The 25,244-nt window shown below is 38.9% G+C and overlaps 2 protein-coding genes and 1 long non-coding RNA gene across 4 annotated transcripts in view; 2 read left to right on the top strand and 1 right to left on the bottom strand.

The window, feature by feature from the left end:
- MCPH1 (microcephalin 1) overlaps nt 1-6,623 on the top strand; it is a 312,577-nt gene extending 305,954 nt beyond the window's left edge. For both annotated transcript variants that reach the window (XR_012513049.1, XR_012513048.1), the window contains exon 17: nt 6,554-6,623. The gene's annotated coding sequence lies outside the window, so the exon portion shown is untranslated. The remainder of the gene's footprint in view (nt 1-6,553) is intronic.
- Nucleotides 1-25,244, top strand: part of AGPAT5 (1-acylglycerol-3-phosphate O-acyltransferase 5) — a 59,249-nt gene that overhangs the window by 9,627 nt on the left and 24,378 nt on the right. Inside the window, exons 2-4 of the mRNA XM_003944599.4 lie at nt 6,554-6,623; nt 17,946-18,061; nt 19,802-19,891. Coding sequence (XP_003944648.1) covers nt 6,554-6,623; nt 17,946-18,061; nt 19,802-19,891 — 276 coding nt within the window. The remainder of the gene's footprint in view (nt 1-6,553; nt 6,624-17,945; nt 18,062-19,801; nt 19,892-25,244) is intronic.
- The window catches only part of LOC141580887 (uncharacterized), a 69,601-nt gene continuing 49,170 nt past the window's right edge, over nt 4,814-25,244 (bottom strand). The window contains exon 3 of the long non-coding RNA XR_012513334.1: nt 4,814-6,117. This is a non-coding gene — a long non-coding RNA (uncharacterized LOC141580887). The remainder of the gene's footprint in view (nt 6,118-25,244) is intronic.

The raw sequence follows: 25,244 nt of genomic DNA, 5'->3' as shown, positions 1-25,244 counted from the left end.
TGGCAGAACCTACAATCTACAATGTACGAGCACAGAGTTGGCCTGAGACAGACAGCCTACAGAGGTGGTTGGTAGCATCTTTCTGGAAAACACTGTGAGAAGCTTTCAGTGCAAATAAACATGAGCTGTGGCAAGTTCTGTTAGATGTAGTCTGCAAGCATCCTGATTTTACTGAACAAGACTGTTAATTTACAGGTGGCTGATGATTCCATGGTTAGCCCAGTACTAGTATTTTTTGCAAATTTAACAAGACATTCGTACTGGAACATTGCCCTGTCTTTACCATACTGCTACCCTTTTAGCTTCATTTGCTGTTCGGGCTAACCTTGGAAACTGCAGTCAGAGAACTTGGTAGGCCACCTATCAGGTTATTCTTTCATTCCTGATCATCCTCAAACTTTTGAAAAGGAAATTGTAAAATTACATCAGCAACATATATGTTTATGTCCTTGAGAAGCAGAAGTTAATTACCTAAACACACCTTAGAACTCTGCGGAGTTGAATTCCACTTTGCGAGGGATCAAAGTAACAATGAAATTATGATTGGAATGATGTCGGGAGGAATTCTGATTTATGACAGGTTACGAACGAGTACCTTTCCAGGGTTGAAGATTGTAAAAATTTGTTTTAAGTGCAAACGGTTTTTTGTTCAACTCTGAAAAATGCATAAATCTAGAGAAAGATTATCAGGATTTAATATGGTGACTTACAGAGCATGTAAAAATTTGTGGAAAGCAAGTGCAGGACATCACATATTCTTCTGTTTGGGCAGACCACTTCCTGCTAGAAAGAATTTTTTTGCACACTGTTTTATATTCGGTTCAAAATTCCTAGTGCACAGCGGGAGAACTGAAGTTCAGTTAGTTCAGTATGGCAAAGAAAAGGCAGACAGACTGCTTATAGGATCCTCAGGTAGGCCAGTGGCTTGGAAATTAATACATTGGGAAGTAGTAAGCAGGAATTCAACATCTGTTGAAAAGGTTAGAAACACAAAGTCTTCCATCACAGTTGACACCTAGAACAGGAATTCTTAATCGTTAGAATTCTGCATTCATACAAGAGGGAACCTGGTTATGACTATCTTCGGTTGGTCATTTGGTAAACTATGTGGTTCACACTTCCTCCAAAGTATTTGTCAATCAGAGATCACTATTATCAGCACAAGCTAATAGCATCATTCTGGATTCATCACCATTACAAGAGACCCCTGGAGATGGACAGCCTCCAGGTTTACCACCCAAACAATCTAAGAAAAACAGTTGGAACCAAATTCATTATTTACATTTCCAACAAGATCTGGAAGATCGTATTAATGAAACATTGATGTTCCATCTTCTCTTAAAAAGTCTACTTCTAATGGTGATATTCTGCGTGATAATCTTGTTCTAATCAGAGTGAACCTGATGAAAGTGGAAAGTTTGGAGTCAATATAAAGGGGGATATGATCAGAAGGTGTGTCTGTGATCATGTCCTGAGAAGCACCAGGAACACCTTTTACCTCTGTGACCCTTGAGTGAATGAAGAGAAGACCAAGTTGTATTGATCAGTGGTTCGGACATTACAGAACACACCCATGACTGGGTTGTCCTGCTTATTAAACCTAACTGTGAGTGACATTCTGGGGAACTCATGCTTCTAGTTCTACCTAATGCCACATATGAAGTAGCGGAAGAAATGCTGGAAAATGAGACAGATTGCCAGTACATTCCGGAGAAAGCCCCACTAGATAGTGTCCATCAGCATGATCACTTCCTGTGGGAGTCGTGATCCAGCTAGCCGAGGGCTTATTGCTGGAGCAGTCTTGACACAGTTTGATCAACTTATCAGAAAAAATTTGGAATGACAGTATCTGCTCCCAGATTACGTTGGAATCTTTCCAGAAATACAGAGATAGTTTGGCTTATCATGTTACATGGGTTATTTTAAAAGGTAGTGAAGACTGCATCAGTGCAATCGCAGCATTATAAATCAGAACAGTGCTTGTCAAGGGGCATTACCACACACTTGAACAGATTTTTGGCAGATGACCTGGGAATAAGGCTCCTCCATGGTTGTATTGTTGACCACATAAGTTTAATGAGGAAGAGTTAAATGACACCAATGTTGGCCAGAACCCACAGGAAGTTCATCCTGTGGATGCAAGCCATCTGCCATTCAGAAGGAGGAAGCACTGCCTTTATCTTCAGGAAGATCACACTGCTGTTTAACAAAGAGAGAAACGATAGACTCTTCCATCACTGAGTTCCATTACATAGGTTGGCCTGACCGTGGAGACCCTGATGATGCAGTGACTTTCTGGGTTTTGTTTGTCATGTACAAAATAAAAAGGCCGGCAAGGAAAAACCCATTGTTGTTTTCTTGCAATGCTGGAGTTTGAAGAACTAGGGTTTTATCATTATGATTACTGTGGAAACAGCCATGTGTCTCATTGAATGCAGTCAGCGAGTTTATTCACTAGATATGGTAAGAACAATGAGAGAGCAGTGAGCCATGATGGTCCAAACACCTAGTCATAACATTTTTTGCTTGTGACATGCTGTTTTGAAAGCTTATGAAAAAGGCTTTGCTAAAGAAAGCAAAAGAAAGAAAAGAACTATGTCATCTGTTAGGTTCTATTTAAATATTGCATGATAATTGTGTTTTTATTGATTATTGGGTAAGTAGCTATTTGCTATTTTGATCTTATTTCAGAAGGGCATAATAATTTTATTATTCAATGAAATGTTTTAAACTGAGTAGAAAAAGACTATGGTTTTTGTATATTTTACAGCAGAAACCTTATGATTAACTGGTAATATATTTTGTTGGCATAAAAATACATTTAAAAGTTCAAGTGATTATAAACAGTGTAAACTGTATATGTAATCTTATTCAAATTGAAATTCTTTATAGCTGTACATCTATGTAATCAAAGACTTCTTGTGGGGAGAAATAGACTAGCGATTTCTCCTATCCATTAATCATTTAACACAGTTTTTAATAAAAAAAAAAATCCATTTCATTGGATAATAATAATGACAGTTTAACATATTTTAGATGGTTACTATGTTCTAGGTGTTGTGTGAAGTAGTTTACATGGCTTCACTTATTTCACTACAACCCTAGGAGGAGCAGTTAAGATTATTACAGTCATTTTACAGGCAAATAAATAGGTATGAAGAAGTTGGGCGTTTTGCCCAAGTTCTCATCGTAAAGTGATGGATAAGGACTCAAATTCAAGTCTTAATTCAAGTCCGGTACTTTAGAGCCTACCTCTCAGTGGCTCTTACATTACAGTACAGGAGAGAGTAAAGCGTTCTTCTACCTTCTTAAGGTAGCTAGGGCTTGTGAATTAAGAGATTAACAGGAGATGAGAAATGCACATTTTGTTGATATTAATATTTTTATATGCACAGAGTCCTTGGGAAATAAAACTCAAAGGAGTGTTTTATTTTTATTTTTATCTGTATTTTAAAGAGACAGGGTCTTGCTTGCTATGTTGCCAGGGCTGGACTCAAACTCCTGAACTTAAACAATTCTTCTTTTTGAGCCTCCTCAGTATTGGGGACTATAGGTGTGCCCCTCTGTGCTTGGTTAAAGGGGGTTTGTATGTGATTTTTAACAAAGGATGATAAATTGTAAAGAAAACTAGTAAAAGGAAAAGAGAGTTTCAGCTCCCGAGGTGGCAAATTATAGGAAGATGACTAGGAAATGTATAGTAATAAGGTTTGCTGTGCAGATTTATTTTGCCAGTTTTGGTCTCCCAGTAAGGGACAGGGAAACACCTTTACCAATGGAAATTCTTATCACCTTTACACAGGCAAATGTATGCCATGCCTTAAGCAGTTAGGGAGAGGACAGAGAACTCTTCTTGTATCTGCTGTTTCTCAGCTGCCTTCAGCTCATAATAATCCTTATGCCAAAGTAGCTTGTTTTGGTGTAACATATTCTCTGATCCCTTTCAACAGCATCACATATACTTACCGACAATGAAAATTTAAAAAAAAAAATTTCAAGTTTTGCATGCAGAAGGCAAATGGACATTATTGAGATAAATGAAGAATATAAAGAATATAATATAAATTCTTAGAAAAGAATATAAATATACAGCATGAATACTGTATATGTCTCTGTGACATTGTGATTTGGAGGCATGTGATTAATTTAGATTCCATATTACTACCTGTTTTTAAGATTAAAAGAGTCTTTAGGCAGTTTATATATCATGGGAGCAAATTAAAACAACACAGATGTGATCAAGGTAAGGTGAAACTAGTCCACATCTAATCCAGGTCTTCTTGTGAAAGCCAGTTTGTGCAAGATAAATAAGTTTGTTTGACTAAAGCAGAATAGTTTTTCATTTGCAATGAAGATAATTATTCAAAAATCATTTTTATTGGCAGCCTCTGCATTAATCAATGGAAAGAGAATTTTTTTTTTTTTTCTGTAAAGGGATGTGTGATGAGTTTTTAAAAAGTGGATGAACCTAAAATTAAATAATCATGAAGAATCAATTATAATGAACTTAAAGAGTTATGAAAAGCAAAAAGAAAAGCCATATGTTTTCATGTGCCTTATTTTGAAGTGACAAATTATCTGTAGGATACATTCATAGAAGCAAGTAATGTGATTTTAAAAATGAGTACTAGATTTACAGAACGATGCCTTTAAAAAGGCACTGGTCCTCTTAAATTATTTTATTTATGTTCATTCCAAAATTACCTTTATGTTAAAAATCAGATACAGCTTTATCTACTGGCAACAAAAGTGTAAACAATAATTTAGTAAACATCTGTGAAAAACCAGCTTGGCGCTAGGCTCTCAGGGTAGAAAATTGATCAGGCCATGGAGGAGTGCATAGGCCATAAGGAGCTAGGGACTTGTTATTAGGTGTCCAGCGTGTTCTAGATGCTTCTGAGGGAGTGTGGGCAGGTGCTCACCACCATGCCTGGCTAATCTTCTTATGTTTCTGTAGAGACAGAGTCTGGCTGTGCTGCCCATGCTGGGTTTGAACTTCTGGGCTTAAGAGACCTTCCCACTCTGCCTCACTGCCTCTGCCTGCCCATTCCTTCCCAGCCTCCCAAAGCACTGGGGTTGCAGGCGTGGGCCACCATGCCTGGCCTGTGCAAAACTTTTAAATCAGTGCAAATGCAATTGTCTTGATGCAATTCTGGCTTCTTGGTAAGAGAATGGGGATTTACTCACAAGCCAGGATGTCACTTTTAACTCTGAACAGATCAAATTATTGGTTTTACTAATTTATGCCATCAATAAACTTTATTAATAAAAACTCATTGGGCAAATATTTAAACATAGTATGTACATAGCACTGTGCAGTTTCTAAGGAAAGTAATGGAAACCTCAGTCACATCTCTGGCTTCCAGAACTTTATATTATCTAGGTGCATTTATCTACAAAGTTGTCGGGTTAATTGTCCCTCTCTTTTTTCTCTTTGCAAGATATTAATAAATAGTGTCACAACCAAAAGATAATACTTATGGAAAAGATAGACCTAAAAAGCCTTAGCTAATTGATAATCTTGCATAATCCATGATTACAAGATACAGAAATAAAAATGTCCTGAATAAACATTGTTAGCAGCCATTTCCTTTTAAGTCTTTACAAGTGTACTCCCAGTTTCCTTAAAATTTTATTTTAAAATATATAAGACACACAAAACAACAGAAAGACTAATAGAGGTACATTGAACACCTGTGTACCCCCCACCCAGTTTAAAAATAAACTGGCTGGTGGACCAGAGGCCCACTGCGTGCTTCTCACCAGCTCCTCCTTCATACTGCAAGTTGCCCTTTTCTTAAATTCTGTTCTTGGTGGAGACGAAGTGAGTCCTAATCATGGAACCATGTTTCTCTCATACTTACAGAATAAAGTTTTAATCCTTAGCATGGAATTCAAAAGACTTCTGGCATTCCAGTTCAGAACCACCCTTCCAGTCTTCTTGCTCATCACCTGTGACACTGCCTGTGTACCCAAAGGCCTTCAGCATTACTGCTTCCATTCGTTCTTATTTTCATGAACATTTTCCTTCATCTCATCTGCCAAAATTCCACCTAATGATAATCCTTCTGCTCTGCAGTTTACAGTTCTTTAAAAAAGGTTGGGTGTCCTTCTAGTTTCCTGAAAAAAGAAAAAACAAAATTTAAAACATGAAAAAGTACTGTATTTTCATAGTATTTGCATGATGTCTTATTACAGTTCCTGAAGACATGTCTGGCTCTTTTACTAGATTGATTGTAGGCTCTTTGAAGGAAGATTTGTCTTAAGATCAGTGTTTTATGTATTGTTAGCAATCAATAAATGCTTGCTATATTTTTCTCATGAGCATATTGATTATTCGATTTTAATTTATGACCATTAACCTGTCTATACATAACTGTTTTGTGTACATGAGCTATTTATGATCTCTGAGGCTCCTGTGAGAAATCTAATTTTTGTCAATCATGGATGGAAATACTCACATCATTTGTCTGTCAATTTCTTCACATTGTCTTTGTATATTACAGTAGCAGATATTTTAAAATATCAAAGTAATTTTTTTTGTTTTATCTTTTAGATATTGCTATATGGAGATTTGCCAAAAAATAAAGAAAATATAATATATTTAGCAAATCATCGAAGCACAGGTTTGTATTTCATTTGCATGAAACAGGTTTTTCTGCAGCTGGCACATGGGCATTCAACATACCATTCTTATATTTAAATGAAGTGGGCTTTTTAGTACACGAATTTTCTATGCAGGTATTACACCTGTTCTTGTATTTTTGTGATTTTACTTTTTGGACAGTCAGAAACATGAAAGCTATGAATTTTCCTAAACTTACCTTGGATGTAAGTAAGCTATTTTCTTGCTCGCTTAGTTTTTTCTTTTTGTGTAGCTCTTTTTTTTTTTGCTCTGTTAATGTATTTTTAATTGTTATTATTTTTGTAGTGCTCTAGTTAAAATTTCATTATATATAGATATGTATTTTATTGCACTTAGGTTCTGGGGTACGTGTGCAAAACATGCAGGATTGTTGCATAGGTACATACATGGCAATGTGGTTTGCTGCCTCCATCCCCCCCTCACCTATATCTGGCATTTTCCCCCATGTTATCCCTCCCGAGCCAGCCTGTCTCCCAATATCCTTCCCCTACTCCCCGCCAACAGACCCCAGTGTGTGGTGCTCCCCTCCCTGTGTCCATGCGTTCTCATTGTTCAACGCCCACCTATGAGTGAGAACATGCAGTGTTTGAATTTCTATTCTTGTGTCAATTTGCTGAGAATGATGGTTTCCAGATTCATCCATGTCCCTACAAAGGACACAAACTCATTATTTTTTATGGCTGCATGGTATTCCATGGTGTATGTGTGCCATATTTTCCTTGTTCAGTCTATCACCAATGGGCATTTGGGTTGGTTCCAGGTCTTTGCTATTGTAAACAGTGCTGCAGTGAGCATACTTGTGCATGTGTCTTTGTAATAGAACAATTTATAATCCTTTGGGTATATACCCAGTAATGGGATTGCTGAGTCAAATGGAATTTCTATTTCTAGGTCCTTGAGGAAGCACCACACTGTATTCCACAGTGATTGAACGAATTTACATTCCCCCAACAGTGTAAAAGTGTTTCTATTTCTCCACATCCTCTCCAACATCTATTGTCTCCAGATTTTTTAATGATCACCATTCTAACTGGTGTGAGATGGTATCTCAATGTGGTTTTGATTTGCATTTCTCTAATGACCAGTGATGATGAGCATTTTTTCATATGTTTCTTGGCCTCATGTATGTCTTCTTTTGAAAAGTGCCTGCTCATATCCTTTGCCCACTTTTGGATGACTTTGTTTCTTTTTTCCTTGTAAATATGTTTTAGTTCTTTGTAGATTCTGGATATTAGCCCTTTGTCAGATGGGTAGATTGCAAAAATTTTTTCCCATTCTGTTGGTTGCTGGTTCACTCTAATGATTGTTTCTGTTGCTGTACAGAACCTCTGGAGTTTAATTAGGTCCTATTTGTCTGTTTTCGCTTTTGTTGCCAATGCTTTTGGTGTTTTAGACATGAAGTCCTTAGCTCTGCCTACGTCCTGAATGGTTTTGCCTAGGTTTTCTTCTAGGGTTTTTATGGTGTTAGGTATTATGCTTAAGTCTTTAATCCATCTGGAGTTAATTTTAGTGTAAGGTGTCAGGAAGGGGTCCAGTTTCTGCTTTCTGCACATGGCTAGCCAGTTTTCCCAACAGGGAATCCCATTTATTAAACGGAGAATCCTTTCCCCATTGCTTATTTTTGTCAGGTTTGTCAAAGATCAGATGGTTGTGGATGTGTTGCATTGCTTCCAAGGCCTCTGTTCTGTTCCATTGGTCTATATCTCTATTTTGGTACCAGTACTATGCTGTTTTGATTACTGTGGCCTTGTAGTATAGTTTGAAGTTAGGCAGCATGATGCCTCCAGCTTTGTTCTTTTTGTTTAGGATTGTTTTGGCTATGCAGGCTCTTTTGGTTCCATATGAAGTTTAAGGTGTTTTTTTCCAGTTCTGTAAAGAAGGTCATTGGTAGCTTGATGGGGATACGGTTGAATCTATAAATTACTTTGAGCAGTATGGCCATTTTCATGATACTGGTTCTTCCTAACCATGAGCATGGAATGTTTCTCCATCTGTTTCTGTCCTGTCATATTTCCTTGAGCTGTTCTGTTTATGTGGTGAATTACGTTGCATATGTTGAACCAGCCTTGCATCCCCAGGATGAAACCTAGTTGATCGTGATGGATAAGCTTTTTGATGTGCTGTTGTAATCAGTTTGCCAGTGTTTTATTGAAGATTTTTGCATATATGTTCATCGCGGATATTGGCCTGAAGTTTTCTTTTCTTGTTGAGTCTCTGCCGGGTTTTGGTATCAGGATGATGTTGGTCTCATAAAATGATTTGGAAAGGATTCCCTCTTTTTGTATTCTTTGGAATAGTTTCAGAAGGAATGGTACCAGCTCCTCTTTGTCTGGTAGCATTCAGCTGTGAACCCTTCTGTACCTGGACTTTTTTAGGTTGGTAGGCTATTAATTGCTGCCTCAACTCGAGCCCTTGTTATTGGTCTGTTCAAGGTTTCAACTTCTTTTTGGTTTAGTCTTGGAAGGGTGCAAGTGTCCAGGAATTTATTCATTTCTTCCAGGTTTACTGGTTTATGTGCATAGAGTTATTTGTAGTATTCTCTGATGGTAGTTTGTATTTCTGTGGAATCTGTGGTGATATTCCCTTTTATTGTTTTTTATTGCATCTATTTGATTATTCACTCTTTTCTTGTTTATCAACCTGACTAGCAGTCTGTCTATTTTGTTGATCTTTTCAAAAAACCAGCTCCTGGATTTATTGACTTTTTGAAGCTTTTTTTTATGTCTCTGTCTCCTCCAGTTCTGCTCTGATCTTAGTTATTTCTCGTCTTCTGCTAGCTTTGTTTTTGGTCTTGCTCCTTTAGCTCTTTCAATTTTGATGACAGAGTGTCGATTTTAGATGTTTTTTCACTTCTCTGGTGGGCATTTATTGCTATAAAATCTCCCCTAGACACTGCTTTAAATGTGTCCTAGAGATTCTGGTATGTTGTGTCTTCATTCTGATTGGTTTTGAAGAACATCTTTATTTCTGCCTTCATTTCATTGTTCATCCAGTTGACATTCAGTTGTTCAGTTTCCTTAAAGCTGTGCAGTTCTGAGTTAGTTTCTTAATTCTGAGTTCTAATTTGATTGCACTTTGGTCTAAGAGACTGTTTGTTGTGATTTCCATTCTTTTGCATTAGCCAAGGAGTGATTTACTTCCAATTACGTGGTCAATTTTAGAGTAGATGCCATGCAGTGTTGAGAAGAATATATATTCTGTGGAGATTTCTGTAGATGTCTATTAGGTCTTCTTGCTCCAGGTCTGAGTTCAAGTCCTGGATATCCTTGTTAATTTTCTGTCTTGTTGATCTAATATTGACCATGGGGTGTTAAAGTCTCCCACTATTATAGTGTGGGAGTCTAAGTCTCTTTGTATGTCATCAAGAACTTGATTTATGTATTTGGGTTCTCCTGTATTGGGTGCATATATATTTAGGATTGTTAGCTCTTTTTGATGCATTGATCCTTTTACTATTATGTAATACCCTTCTTTGTCTCTTTTGATCTTTGTTGGTTTAAAGTCCATTTTATCAGAGACTAGGATTGCAACTCGTGCTTTTTTTGCTCTCCATTTGCTTGGTAAATCTTCCTCCACCCCTTTATTTTGAGCCTATGTGTGTCGTTGAACGTGAGAAGGGTTTCCTGAATACAGCACACTGTGGGTCTTGACTTTTTATCCAATTTGCCAGTCTTTGTATTTTGTTTGGGGCATTTAGCCCATTTACATTTAAGGTTAATATTGTTTGTGAATTTGATACTGCCATTTTGATGCTAGCTGGATGTTTTGCTCATTAGTTGATGCATTTTCTTCATTGTATTTCAATTCATTTCTTCACTTCTACCATTTGGTACATTTTTGGAGTGGCTGATACTGGTTGTTCCTTTCCTCGTTTAGTGTTTCTTTCAGGAGTTCTTGTAAGGCAGGCCTGGTTGTGACGAAATCTCTCAGCAATTGCTTGTTTGTTAAGGATTTTATTTCTCCTTCACTTGTGAAGCTTAGTTAGGCTGGATATGAAATTCTGGGTTGGAGGTTCTTTTCTCTAAGGATGTTGAATATTGGCCCCCACTCTCTTCTGGCTTGTAGGGTTTCTGCAGAGAGATCTGCTGTGAGTCTGATGGGCTTCCCTTTGTGGGTAACCTGACCTTTCTCTTTGGCTGCCCTTAGCATTTTTTTCTTCATTTCAACTCTGGTGAATATGATGATTTTGTGGCTTGGGGTTGCTCTTCTTGAGGAATATCTTTGTGGTGGTCTCTGTATATCCTGTACTTGAATGGTGGCCTGCCTTGCTAGATTAGGTAAGTTCTCCTGGATAATATCCTGAAGAGTGATTTTCAGGTTGGATTCATTCTCTCCATCACATTCAGGTACACCTATCAAATGTAGATTAGGTCTTTTCATATAATCCCATATTTCTTGGAGGCTTTGTTCATTTCTTTTCACTCTTTTTTCTCTACTCTTGCCTTCTCATATTTCATTGAGTTGATCTTCAGTCTCTGATATCCTTTCTTCTGCTTGGTCGATTCGGCTATTGAACCTTGTGTATACTTCGCAAAGTCCTTGTGCTGTGAATTTCAGCTCCATCAAGTCATTTCTATTCTTCTCTAAGCTGTTGATTCTAGTTAGGATATCATCTAACCTTTTTTCTGTGTTCTTAGTTTCTTTGCATTGGGTTAGCACATGTTCTTTTAGCTCTGTGAAGTTTATTACCCACCTTCTGAAGCCTGTTTCTGTCAGTTCATCAGATTCATTCTGCATCCATCTTTGATCTTTAGCTGGTGAGGAGTTTTGATCCGTTGGAGGAGGAGAGGCATTCTAGTTTTTGGTGTTTTCATTCTTTTTGTGCTGGTTTCTTCTCATCTTACTGGCTTTATCTACCTGTGGTCTTTGTAGTTGGTGACTTTTGGATGGGGTCTCTGAGTAGACATCCTTTTTGTTGATGTTGAAGCTATTTCTTTCTGTTTCTTAGTTTTCCTTCTAACAGTCAGGCCCCTCTGCTGCACAGCTGTTGGAGGTCCACTCCAAACCCTGCTTGCCTGAGGATCATTCATGGGGCCTGCAGAAAAGTAAGGGTTGTTGCCGGTTTCTTCTTCTGTTACCATTTGGCACATTTTTGGAGTGGCTGGTACTGGTTGTTCCTTTCCTTGTTTAGTGCTTCTTTCAGGAGTTCTTGGAAGGCAGGCCTGGTCCCAGAAGGGTACCTGCCAGATGTCAGCCTGAGCTCTCCTTTATGATGTGTCTCTGGGTAAACAGGGGTTGGGGAGCTGCTTAAGGAGACAGTCTGTCTCTTATAGGAGTTCAAGTGCTATTCTGGGAGCTCTGTTGTTCCATGCAGAGCTGCTGGGCAGGTACCTTTAAGTCTGCTGCAGTGGAACTCATAACCACCTCTTTTCCCAGGTGCTCTGTCCTAGGAAGGTCATCTTTATTTATAAGTTCCTGATATGCTGCTGCCTTTTTTCATAGATGCCCTGCCCCAGACGGAGTAGTCTAGTCACAATCAGCCAGCAGAGGTGTTGTTGAGCTGCCGCAGGCTCTGCTCTGCTGCTGTGTGAACTGCCTGGGTATTTGCAGACTGCCGCGGTAGTGGTGGATGCCCTTCTCCCACACTGAGCTGGACCATTCCACTTCCAGCTGCGCTTGCGGCAAAAGTCTCAATCCAGAGCATTTCAGATTGCTTGTTTTGTGGGTGTGGTACCTGCCAAGCCAGATCACCTGGCTCCCTGTCTCTGCCCCCTCCCTTTCAGTTGAATGGGCAGCTCTGTCTCCCAGGCTTTCCAGGTGCCTGTTGAAACAGCCGCCCAGATTTGTGTGAGTTTCTGTATGCCAACCTATGGCACCGGCTGAAACAGCTGTGCTGAAAACTCATGGCTTTTCAGCCTGGGAATCTGCTGGTCTGTGGGCAGTGAAAACTTGTTGGGAAATGTGGTGAGCACTCACCTTCTGCATTGTTCTTGCTGGGAACTGCATCCTGCCATTCAGTCATCTTGGATCCTCCTCCTTTGTAGCTCTTTAAATGGTGTACTCATTATTTGTGTAAGTTATGTTTCTAGAAGTAGCACTGGTGGGTCAAAGTGTGTATACGTTTTACATTTCTGATTGATGGGCTGCAGAAAGCTTTTATTAGTGTGTGGGTGCTCATCTCTTTACCAATGCCTGCACTTCCTTTGCTCCTTCAAATGTATTTGGTTTAATTCTAGTCCGCTATTGTTCTATCAGAGGAATTGCAGAAGACTGGTCTTCAAAATAGTGCAGTATATACTTTAAGATACTTGTAAAAACCTTTTTAAGTAAGTCTCAAGAGTATGCAAAAACAGTACATTGAATCCTTTGACCCTTTCAGCAATATTTTTCCCAAAGGTGACATCTTAATATAATGGTAGTACAGTAGCAGAATCAAGAAATTGTCATTGGGTAAGGTACTTTTTAATTCTCCAAATAATTCAGATCCCCCCAAAATCCCACTTCTTATGTTTTCAAACCTGTAGCTACTTTTGATGTGTACTTCCTAAATTCCATTTTTATTATTTTAAAAAATATAATACCTAGAAGCTCAAAGCTAAAAACAGCCTAATCAATATAGAACTCAAGGGAAAATCACTTATGCCTGTGGCTTTTCTTTATTTTCTTTCTGTCGGCTGTTTCTTCATGATTTTGTGGTTTTTATTAGTACTTGTAGCATAGATGAGGGATAGAAAGTAAAGGAAGTTAAAATGCATTTTTCTCACTTTAGTGAGTTAATTATTACATTCAGATTTATAGGACAAGAGTTGAAGCAGCAAGGGGTTGATAGGAATTTTCATGTATCTGTGTATTTTCCCCAATTTTATTACATGACTTGTTCAGGCTATTTTATCTAATTACGTTTCACTCTAGGCAAAAATAGCAAAACAGTCAGCCACCCATCAGTGCTGCTGAGAACTCTGGCCCGTGCAGACACATTGGCCGTTTTACTTCTAACACCGTTCTGCTGTTCCTGTCCTGCTGTTGATGGATGTTTCTCCCAGGGTTTCAGTATCAAATAAAAAGGATCTGCGGTCCCAGCACAGGAAATGGCTCTTGATAGCTTTGATTCTCCTGCACTCCCTTTATATTGATCCAGCGTTAATTTCACGTAGCGTTGTCTTTCCGTTTAACAGGATTCTCTTAAAATTCCTTGGTTAGTTTCCCTGCCAACTTTTCTTTGTCCAGGTTTCAGTATAAACTCTGCTTTATTAACAGAACCCTCTAGTAGTGACTTGTGGAGTGAGTTCTCTGAACATTCCTGCAAGTGTTGCTGATAATGATAAATATTGCTGAAAGGGTCATAGGATTCAATGTACTGTTTTTGCAAATTCTTGAGACTTACTTTAAAAGGTTTTTACAAATATCTTAATCCAAAGTATATACTGCACTATTTTGAAGACCAGTCTTCTGCAATTCCTCTGATAGAACAATAGCAAACTAGAATTAAACCAAATACATTAGAAGAAGCAAAGGAAGTGCAGACATTGGTAAAGAGATGAGCACCCACACACTAATAAAAGCTTTCTGCAGCCCATCAATCAGGAATATAAAATGTATATACACTTCGACCCACCAGTGCTACTTCTAATAAAATTCCTGTTGATTTGTGTGCTCGCTACATGTTGGCTTTTATATATATTCCTTCAGACTGAGGACTTCTAGAAAACATCTGTCAAAAAGCAGCAGATTAAAAAACACAATTCTACTTATATTTGGGACTAGAAAGTCGTATGGGAAGGATCATCTTCATACTGAGACCATACTGACCTGAGTTTCATTGATCAGATTAGAGACCCACTCCCCTTCCCTTCCCACTAGTTCCAAGTGCCTGTGACTTTCCTTCATGGCTCTGGCACCAGATCCTGATACCAGCAGGATTTGGGAAGGCTGCTTTTTGAAAGGCTTTTAAAATTCCATAACTTGGGCAAATAGCAGGGGAGTGATTTTAAGTTTCTTTAGAATTACAGGCTTTAGTCAGTATATGATGGAGCCTTTTCCCAGGAAAAAATGTGCATATAAAACTTTGCATGCAGTTTTAGGGTATCAGAGACCCGTAAAGCCTAGCCATAGACATGGTTCATTGTCCGATCATGTTTAGGTACGCTTTTAAAACCCTTTGGAGATGTTAGGAGTCACAACGGAGTATCTCTGAAAATGTAATTAGCAGAAAGAACATTTCAAAGACTACTGTTCTGCTTAGACTTTCTAGTTTGTCTTCTGCCAGGCTTGCCAGAATAAATGAGTTTCCTGGCCTAGCGTTCAAAAGAATTAACACTTAAATTAGTCTCTCTCCTCCCATGTTTTCGCTTGGCACATCCTTGTCTCTCATTCTGTCTCTGTGAACTTATTTCTCTCCAGAATCAGCAGGATGTAGTGGCTGTTACTCCTTTCCCTCATCCTTCACATACCTACTTTTGATGCGATTTGCCTTTTTTTTTTTTTTTTTTTTTTGAGATGGAGTCTTGCACTGTCACCCCCAGGCTGGAGTGCAGTGGTGTGATCTCAGCTCACTGCAACCTCTGCCTCCCAGGTTCAAGTGGTTCTCCTGCCTCAGCCTCCTGAGTAGCTGGGATTACAGGTGCCCACCGCCAAGTCAGGCTAATTTTGCATTTTGGGTAGAGATGGGGTTTTACCATGTGGATCAGTCTGGTCTTGAACCCCTGACATCAGGTGATCTGCCCACCTCGGCCTCCCAAAGTGCTGAGATTACAGGGATGAGCCACCACACTCGACCTATTTGCCATTTTAATTTCATGAAATGTTCCCTTTTCTTGGCTTACATGTCACTTTTCTTGTGGAACAGCATGCATAGTGAGTAGAGTGTTACAAAGAGGCATGAACTTTGGAGTCAGAGAGACCTAGGTTCCTGTTCAGTGTTGCAGAAATGCTGTTCTGCAATAGGCTGGTTGTCAGTGGGCAGATTACTTCTCTCTCAGAGCCTTGTTGGTAAAGTGTGAGTGATACCTCCTTTTAGGCACTCTACAGAGGCTATCGCCTAGTCTGGTGGAGGACCTGGCATTTAAAAGTGGTTGTGATGACAGTTGTAGCTAGCCATTAGCATAGCGCTAGATCCGTGGTGGGGAAGTGCTGCATGTGCAGTATCTCTTAGACTCCACAGTGTCCTCATCAGTTAGGAACTGCTCTAACATGAAGATAGGGGTGAGGAAATTAGACTTCCTGCCCCTAACTGCTTTCCACTCCTCTCCTCCAAGTTAATGGCAACAATGACACTGCTTTGGCTGGATTGCCATGGAAGAGTCTCACTAGCCAAATTTATTGCTATCTTAGTTAAATTATGCTAGAACATAAAATGTGAATAGTTATATCAAAGCAATATCATCTCAGCTATAACTTGGATAGTCAGAAAGTATCTGTAATCTAGTGTAATCCTATCTGAAACATAGCTGAGAATAAACAAGAAATAAAGATAATTCCATAGCAAATATTGGTGACACGAAGCTTCTATGTTTTGACTACTTAAGCTAGGTCTTAAATGTTTCCACTAAAATTTTCAAATGTAAGGGCATAGCCCAGGGCAGCTTATTACGAACATGATGTATTTTGGAAATTTTACATTTTCTCTTAAAAATTCTTGGGAGGTGCATCTCAGGCTGTAAATAACCAAAACCATTTTTAAAAAATAAAATGCATTTTTAAAATTCCTCCAAATTTTAAAAAATAATTGTTGCAGGAAAAGATGCTAAATCTGGTTTTTAGCTTTGTACCCCAACTATATTTCTAAGATGTACTTTGGCCTTGGAACCATACAGAACCATACAGAATTAGTTCTAAGAATTTATTGTCTGTTGATTTTTGTATTTGGTACAGTTATAACAGGGTTGATTATATGGTTTCTAAGGCATGACTAGAAAGAAATATGTCTATCAGTTATTTCTTTGATCTAAATTAGGAGGAGCTAGGGAAAGGTCTTAAACAGAAAGTTACATACTTAACAGAAAAGTGATCATTGATAGCCAAATAGCGTAGGCATCTCAACCCCATAACACAGATTGTGTCTGTCTCTGGGATCATACACTATGGGGAAGAATCTTTGCAAGCAACATTCTACTTATAGGGAGCCGTAACAAAAGTTTCATAAACTGGCTAAATTTTCTTTGGGATATTCTGTCTAGTATGGTGCATTGTCTAATAGATTTCACGTAGCTGAGAGCTGATCATCCTGTAATCTGTGGGAAAAATGTCCTCTTTGGCTAAAACTTTATTGTAATTCCTTTAACTCCTCACCTTTTATTTTCTACAGGTTTTTTGTTTGTTTGTTTTTTTAATATTTCCCTCCTCTGATTCACTCCTTTTGTTCTCATTTTTGTGGCCTGAGCACATGGTGATGCTAGGACTGTTCGTTTCACAGATTCTTAACAATTTTCTCTTCGAGTATCCTATCATTGAGCTCATCTGTGTATTAGAGAAGTCTCCCTTAGGTTTCATTTTTGTATGTTTTCTTTCTCATCAAGAGATAGTTTGTGGCCATTTACTTTCAAATCCAAGTTTCTGTGGTTCTTAAGACCTTTATCATGTGTCCTGTTAATTTCACTTAATTTCCTCATTAAAACGTGTCCTCTGTTTCCCATCTTCTGTACCCACTTTGCTGCTTCCTGTTTGTTTAATTTGGCAAGGACCACTCTGTGCTGGGAATTCTTTTTCAAAGCTCAACTAACAACCCAACTTCTAGGAGGTTTTTTGTTGCTACTGTTACCAACTCATATCATCTTACCCTTGTTTTTGCAACCCTCTGTTAATAACATATTTATATAACTATAGTTATTAGCGGCCTGGGATAATTTTACTTGGTTACATAAGGAACACATGTATCCACCCAGCACGGTAGTAAGGCATGTGAGACCTTTGTTTGATTGCCATCCTAACCTAGTCTCAAGTTCTAAAAACTCATTAGTAAAGACAAAATGTCCTTGCCTTTTGCTGAACATACATATATACACACACACAATATTTAGGTGCAGTTCACAGTTTCATTTGGCCATTTTTTTGTTTATAATTTCCCCTTTCTCATTAAAAATATCATTGTTTTTCTAAGCTTTAGGAATTAGAGAAGCTCATTTTATTCCCTATACATGATGCTGCTGATTCTTTAGGTCTTTTGTGACTGTGTTTTATCTTCAAACTAAAACCCTTTCAAGAAATACAAAACAAAACAAAACTCAACAGAATATTTATATTTTTTAAATATCTGGGGTTGATTTAAAGAAATTGTAAAGATCCTAATCACAGTACTCTCAAAGCATATTCCCAGTACAACCTGTGAAGAGCTCATGTATGCACTCACGGGGTCCTGTCTCTGCAGTTGACTGGATTGTTGCCGACATCTTGGCCATCAGGCAGAATGCGCTTGGACATGTGCGCTACGTGCTGAAAGATGGGTTAAAATGGCTGCCGTTGTATGGGTGTTATTTTTCTCAGGTAACTTGTTTCCATGCTTTTATCTCTATATATGTAGTCTATAATTTTGGGGGGTTGGGGGAGGAGGAGACATCTCACTTTGTTGCCCAAGCTGAGTGCAGTGGTGTGAACACAGCTCACTGCAGCCTTTACCTCTGGGGCCCAACTGAACCTCCTGTCTCAGCCTCCCAAGTAGTTGGCACTGTGAGTGCCCACCACCATGCTCGACTACATTGTGTATTTTTTGTAGAGATGGGGTCTCACTGTGTTGCCCAGGCTGGTCTTGGACTCCAACAGTCTGCTTGCTTCATCTTCCCAAAAGGCTGAGATGATAGGTGTGAGCTGCCACACTCAGTCCTATTTTATATTTTAAAATTTAACATGTACTTAATGTAAATGTGTGGTTTTTAAAATGGGTTTAATAGTTTATTCTCAACTGAAGTAATTTTAATTGGCATTTTTAGTGATATGTATTTATATACCTGTCTAATGATCCATATACTTTCCTTCAGCATCTATGGGGACTGGTTTTAGGACCACCACAGACCGAAATCTGCAATGCTCAAGATCCTTACATAGAATGGCGTAGTGTTTGCATATAACCTATGGACTACTTTAAGTCATCTCTAGTTTACTTATAATATCCAATACATTATAAATGCCATGTAAATGGTTGTTATACTTTATTTTTTTACTTGTATTATTTTATTATATTATTTTCACTTGTTCACATATTTTGATCTGTGGTTGTTGAATCTGCAGATGTCAAACACATGGAAATGAAGGGCCAGCTGCAGTAAAAGTAGATGAAAGAGTAAAAATGGAAATGTACAAAGATCAAACAAATAGGAAATTTAAAGGCATAGAATTTGATACACAATTATGTTAAGAAACTATTGTTAACAGTAATTAGTCATCTATATGCTATTTTAAAAATAGTGAGCGATATATAAAGTGCTTAGAATGAAGAAACTTATTTCTCCAGTTCTGGAGGCTAGACATCAAAGATAAGGTGTGGGCAGGGTTCGTCTCCCCAAGCCTCTCTCTCCGACTTGCAGGCAGCGGCCAGCCTTCTTCCCGTGTCCTCATGTGGTTTTCTCCCTGTGCCCAAGCAGCCCTGGCACTGCTTCCTCTTCTTACAAGGACTAGTCACACTAGATGACTGATTCTTCTACAAAGTCTTTTAAGGCCCCACTCTTAGGCCCTTTTTTAACTTTTATTACCATCTCTAAGTCCCTCTCTGAATACAGTCACAGTGGGAGCTATTAGAGCTTTACTAGACCAACTTTGGGGAACACAGTTGTGTCCGTAACAGTGCCACATAAATATCTGTAGCAGGATAGATTTCTAAAAATATACCTAAAGACCATGAGTATTGACATTTTAAGGACACTTTTTAGTGACACCATAATAAATGAGTGGAAAAGTTGGGAGTTAAATCCCTCTGATTGATCACATTTTTTATTTTAAAAAATGTATATTTAAGAAAGAAAGCATTTTCATTTTAACTGCCAACAAAAATAAAGTTTATTTATTTCCCAGTACAGTGTCACATGCAGTTTTCTTGAATTATGTTGAGACCAGGTAGTTTTCAGCTGAGCGTTCTTTAGAAGCTAATATTTGAAGATACTAAATATAGATTAAATTCTGAAAGGTAGTTTGTATTCTGTACTTTTTGCAAGAAAAGTTGCCTTTTTGATGACTGCGGCCAATCGTTATTTTAAAAGTAAACCCTTCTTTCTCCCATTTATGTTGTGGCAGCATGGAGGAATCTATGTCAAGCGAAGTGCCAAATTTAATGAGAAAGAGATGAGAAAGAAGCTGCAGAGCTACGTGAACGCAGGAACTCCAGTAAGCGCCTGCCCACTTCTGTTCTTCTTACCAACTCTCAGTTTCTACATTTAAGAAGTAAATTAAATCGAAGAATTGCTTTGCAAATGTATTTTCCCATGTCTCCTTACTAATTCAGAGTTATGCTGAGGTAACAGAAACCTTTAAAATGGAGGTAAGCAGGTTTTTCAGCCGTCAGAAAGATTGCTGTAAACAACGAGGTCCTCTGCTGGTCAGTGTGAAGAGGAATAAAGAGAACATTTGGTGTCTTTCACAGTCTATAAACAGGACTAACTGCATTTTAACCTGACATTTAAGTACTTTAAGAGCTCATCTTGTCTTCTTTAATATCAGATTTAGTCTTAGAAGCAGCAACTGTTTTTTGTCCGTGTAAATTTGGAATGTCTTACATATACAGAAAAAAAACCAAAAAAGGGTGAATATCTACAAATGTAAAATCATTCAGTGTAAATAACATTTTATAAAACTTTGTTCTACAAAAGTGGGGGGAGTTCAGTCTGCTATGTGTAGAATGCTGATTGCTGCCTATGGCTTTTCCCGTGGTTCCCTCCTAAGACAAAGCACCGTGAGCATGTGACTACTTGGGCTTTCTCTTTCAGTGCGTAGCATGTGCTCAGCAGCTTAGCTCCTGTGCACAGGCTTTCCCTTTCCTCTCTTGCTCCCTCCCTCCGTCTTCCCTCCTCTCCTCTTGCCCTCCCTTCACCGGGGGTCCTGGGCAGCCGTTGGAGCTCATGGTGAAGGAAGAGTTCTTTACGGTCAGCATGGTTAAGCGCCCGGTGTGAGCATTGTTTATTCACATGCCTCTTCTAGGAGTCTTTACATTAGCACATTGCATCCTATTCTGAGCATGTGTGGGGTGACAGAAGCAGAATGGAATAAGATGAAATGGTAACCCTTTATCCTGTTATAGCTCAGCCTTGAGAACGAAGCTTGGTGTCTCCTAAGGGTCTGGTTAGTCTGAAACAGTGTGGTGAATTTGGGCAGAATTGTGGCATTGTATGCAGATCTCCAAAAGACAGAATGGGTTGGTAATATGTTTAGCAACCTTCCACAAAACATTAAAATTTAACAATCATGAGTTTATACCTTAAAACGTCCATCGCACTTCTTTCCCGGCTGTCCAGTCACCCAGCCACAGATGACTGCTGTGGCGTTTCTTCTGTGTCCTGCTATGGAAATTGTGTGTATGAAGCAAACAAAGCCACCTCTTGGGTGAATGTTGGTGTTTTACACACAGTGGCCCCTTGCTTTTTTGGCCCCATAAATATAGCTGTCAATAGCGCTAGGACTGAGAAAATCAGCTCTGCACACTTGCCATGTGTCTCTGTTTCTCTAGCTGCCTTCATGAGTTTCTCTCCTTGTTTATGGTTTGCAGCAGTTTAAGTATCATATATCTGAGTGTCATTAAAAAAAATTGACCTTGATTGGTCCTCTGAGCCTGGATTTATGATTTGGTGACTGTTATTAATTTTGGAAATTTCTTTGCTCTTATTGCTTTAAATATTATTCCTACTCTATTTTTTCTTCTCCAGTTATGTTTGTGTTGGCTCATTTGTTGCTGTTCTTTAGTTCTTGGATGCATTATTTGTTTTTGTGTTGTTTTATGCCTCCCTCCCTTTTTTCTTTTGGCGTTATAGTTTGGATAATTTCTGTTGACCCATCTTCAAGTTCACGGATTCTTCCTTTGGCTTTGTTGAGTCTACTGATGAGCCAGTTGAAGGCACTCTTCATCTCTGTTACTGTGTGTTTCGTTCCTTGAATTTCCCTTTGATTGGTTCATAGTTTCCATCTCTGTGCTGAGAATATCTATCTTATCGTAAAGCTTGCTCACTTTTTCACTTGAACCTTTATCATTGTATTACACTTGCAGTTATCTTAAATTACCTGCTTGATAATTCCAACATTTGGGCCATATCTGAGTCTGGAAATTTTGATTGCTTTGTCTCTTCAGACTGTGCTTTATCTTGCCTTTGTCATTTTGCTGAAAGCTGGGCCTCTTTTGTAAGACAGTAGAGATGGAGGCAAGTTGTCTGGAAACCTGGACATGAATAGACTTGTCTTTTTGCTCAGGCTTTAGTGTTGAGGCGTTGAGTCAGTCCACTCAGGAGCTGCACTGGATTTGGGTTCTGCGACTGTACTTTTTCTCACAGACTTCAGGTTTCTGTAGCACTCATGACTGTGTGTGTAGGTGGGAGGTGTCCTCCCGCTAGAGCTTTTCCCCGCTGTCTGTTTCACACTCAGCGTTTTCACACGGCACCTCAGACTGGCTCTCCTCTCTGTGCCTTTCCCCACTGTCCTTCTCTGACACTTGTTACTGAACTCGTTAGTTTGGTGGTAGAAGGGGAAGGAAGGGAAGTGTCTTTTGATTCTTCAAGAGCATCTCGGGGGTGGAACCTTCTCTGACCTTGCCTTGCTCCTGGCTGGAAGTCTGTGCCCAGGATGTATTCCTGCCTTCTATAGAGAGTCTTTCCCCCTGTTCTCATCCCCCAGCCTCACATGGAAAGCAGGGTTTCGTTGCCCCTGTTCATCAATTTAAGGCTGCTGTTTCGTAGGAAGAATAGAGGGAAGATCTGGGCTGGGCCCCGAGCCCTGCCCGTAGGGCTGCTGCCCCTCCCACAAGCCTACATCCAGTCTTCCCTGACTCCAGTATGTTTTCCTTTTTCTTTTCTTTCTTTTTCTTTTGAGTACACAGAAAGTCTGTGGGTAGAGCCTGTGAATTGTGGTACATTTTCCTTGTCTGTAGCCCAGGGGTTCTTCTGTTCCACTGGCTTATACGTGGCTTTCTGCAAAATTGTTAAAATTTTTAGCCAAATTCTTTTTTGCTGGCATCTGTTAGCATTGGCCCTCAGGTAAACAAGTGCTTGCATCTTGTTTCACCTTTGAGTTTTCTGTCTTTCCTTAGGCTTTTGGGTTAGTTGGTTGCCTTTTAACCTTTCAACTCTCTGAAGGGTCCAAGAAAAGTCATGAGCCTACAGATTGTCAGTGTTATTGCTGTAGGGTTGGGAGCAGTATTCCTTCAGCATTCTACATACTTCACGGATGCAGCCTCCCGTTTTTGGTTAATAAATTTCAAAACTTGGAAAATTTTAGATCTATAAAAATGTTACACAAAAAGAAGAGATTGTTCCTATTTACTGTTCATCTGGCTTTAATGGTAATATCCAATGTTGACATCTTACATAACATGGTGCATTTGTCAAAACTAAGAAATAAACATTCATACCACACTATTAATTGTACTACAGATTTTTATTCAGACTTCACTAGGTTTTCCACTAATGTCCTTTTTCTGTTGTAAAATACAATCCAGAATGTATACAAATCCATTCAACTCCAGTGTTTAAAATTTCTTGCTTTTCGTTATATAAGTGTATATGGTTTTTGTCAAATCTGTTATTTTGGTTTTAACCTTCAAGCTTGTCTTTGTTTCTTTAAGTGTTAAAGGCATTACTTAAAAGGTCTGTTGGGTTATTTCAGTGCCTGAAGTCCTGTGAGTCTGCCGTTTTCTGCTGGTCCGTTCTTTCTTTATTTGCTTTGTTATCTTCCTTTGCTGCTGGTTGTATTTGGTAAGTTTGTAGAAATCAGTTGAAGCCTCAGGTGAAAGTGTCTTTTTCTAGAGAACATTTGTACCTGTTTTAGCTGGACCTCTTAAGGCACCTCTAGTCTGGACCCCGCCCAAACCAGATTCGGAGTTGGAGATGAACTGAGCCAGCCATTCAGGCAGTACAGCCAGGGTTGCAAATCCACACGAGACCTGCTCACCTCTAATTTACTTTCACCGCGAGAGTGGAGCCTTTGGTGTTTCCTTTACTTCTGAGTCTCTCTTCACATTTCTGTCAGAAGGTCCATGGGCTTCAGTTTCTGTTCCCCTCACTGTTTGAGTCGTGTAAAACAAAGTTCTGTTTTATGCTTACTTCTGCTTTACTGTGTTTGCTTAATTTTGGTCTTAACATCTTACCAACTCTTGGATACTTTCAAAATAATGTTATATCCAGCTTTTTAATTTGTTTTCAGTAGGAAGGTTGGTTCAAATAACCTAGTCTATTATGGGCTACCAGAAGAGCCTTCCTGTGTTTTGTGGGCAAAATTCCAGCCTTTTATGTTCCTAGCACAGTACGGATAACAGACTGGCAGGCTCAAGAGGCAGTGCTGAGCACTGTCACTATAGGGTCACTGTCCCAGATCGGGTTTCTAAGAATCTGGATGGCTGTTTGATTTCTTAATGTGGAAGCCCTGTGAAAGAAGACGCATCTTGCTCGGGTTCTTTATGATTCTTTTGTTTCTGAAGGTGAATTAAGTAAGTGACATGGTAGAATCTGTGAAGTCAGCTTTCATGTGGCTTAATAGTTCTCATCTCTATTTCATGATTATATCAGTTCTTACTTGGTATTAGTATTATTTGAAAAATGCAGAATTTTGTTTTAAAAATATATTTGCATTATAACTTACGAAGAGTACATCTTCATAATTATTGCTGGGACAATGCAGTATTTTCATAAGGTACTGATTGGTTGTGGATGCAAATGAAACATATTTCTGATAAATATACTTATAGAAGTCATTTTGTTAGAGTATGAGCTAGTAAAACTTACGACACAAATATGGAGACTCACACTTTTTCTTCTTTCACTTAAGTTTGTTTTCAGATGTGAGGCAGCCTGGTCTGTCAGAGTATTGGTTTTGAAATTAGATTTGGTTTTCAATCCCAGATCTGCTGTTTAATCTTTATTTTATTTCCGGTAGATTTTCTGGATAACTTGCTATAGCTTATACAGCAGTACTTGCCACTTCAATTTTATGTTATGGAGAGATGGCTTCTTTCCTTAAACCTCACAGACCAACCTCTGCTAGCTTCTAACTTTTTTTTCTGCTGCTTCCTTACCACTCTCAGCCTTCATAGAATTAAAGAGAGTTAGGGCCTTGTTCTGGATTAGGATTTGCCTTAAGGGAATGCCATGGCTGGTCTGATGTTTTATCTAGAGCACCCAAACTTTCTCCATATCAACAACAAGGTTGTTTTGCTTTCTAATCATTGATGTGTTCAGTGAAGTAGCACTTTTAATTCTCTTTAAGGATTCTTGCTTTGCATCTACAACTTGACTGTTCGGTGTAAAGGGCTTAGTTTTTGGCCTGCCTTGGCAGCATTCCTTCCTCACTAAGCCATTTCCAGCTATTAATGAGACGGGCAACTCTTCCTTTCACTTGAACACTTAGTGGCCATGGTTCAGTTATTAAGTGGCCTAATTTCAATATTGTTGTGTCTCGGGGAATAGGGAAGTCAAAGGGGCAGGAGAGAGAGAGACAGGGGAATGGGCCACCACTGGAGCAGTCAACACACATGACATTTGTCAGT

Source organism: Saimiri boliviensis, chromosome 13 (assembly GCF_048565385.1).
Source record: "Saimiri boliviensis isolate mSaiBol1 chromosome 13, mSaiBol1.pri, whole genome shotgun sequence".
Classification (NCBI taxonomy): domain Eukaryota; kingdom Metazoa; phylum Chordata; class Mammalia; order Primates; family Cebidae; genus Saimiri; species Saimiri boliviensis.
The sequence above is the reverse complement of the archived record's forward strand: the minus strand, read 5'-3'. Positions and strand labels throughout refer to the sequence as shown.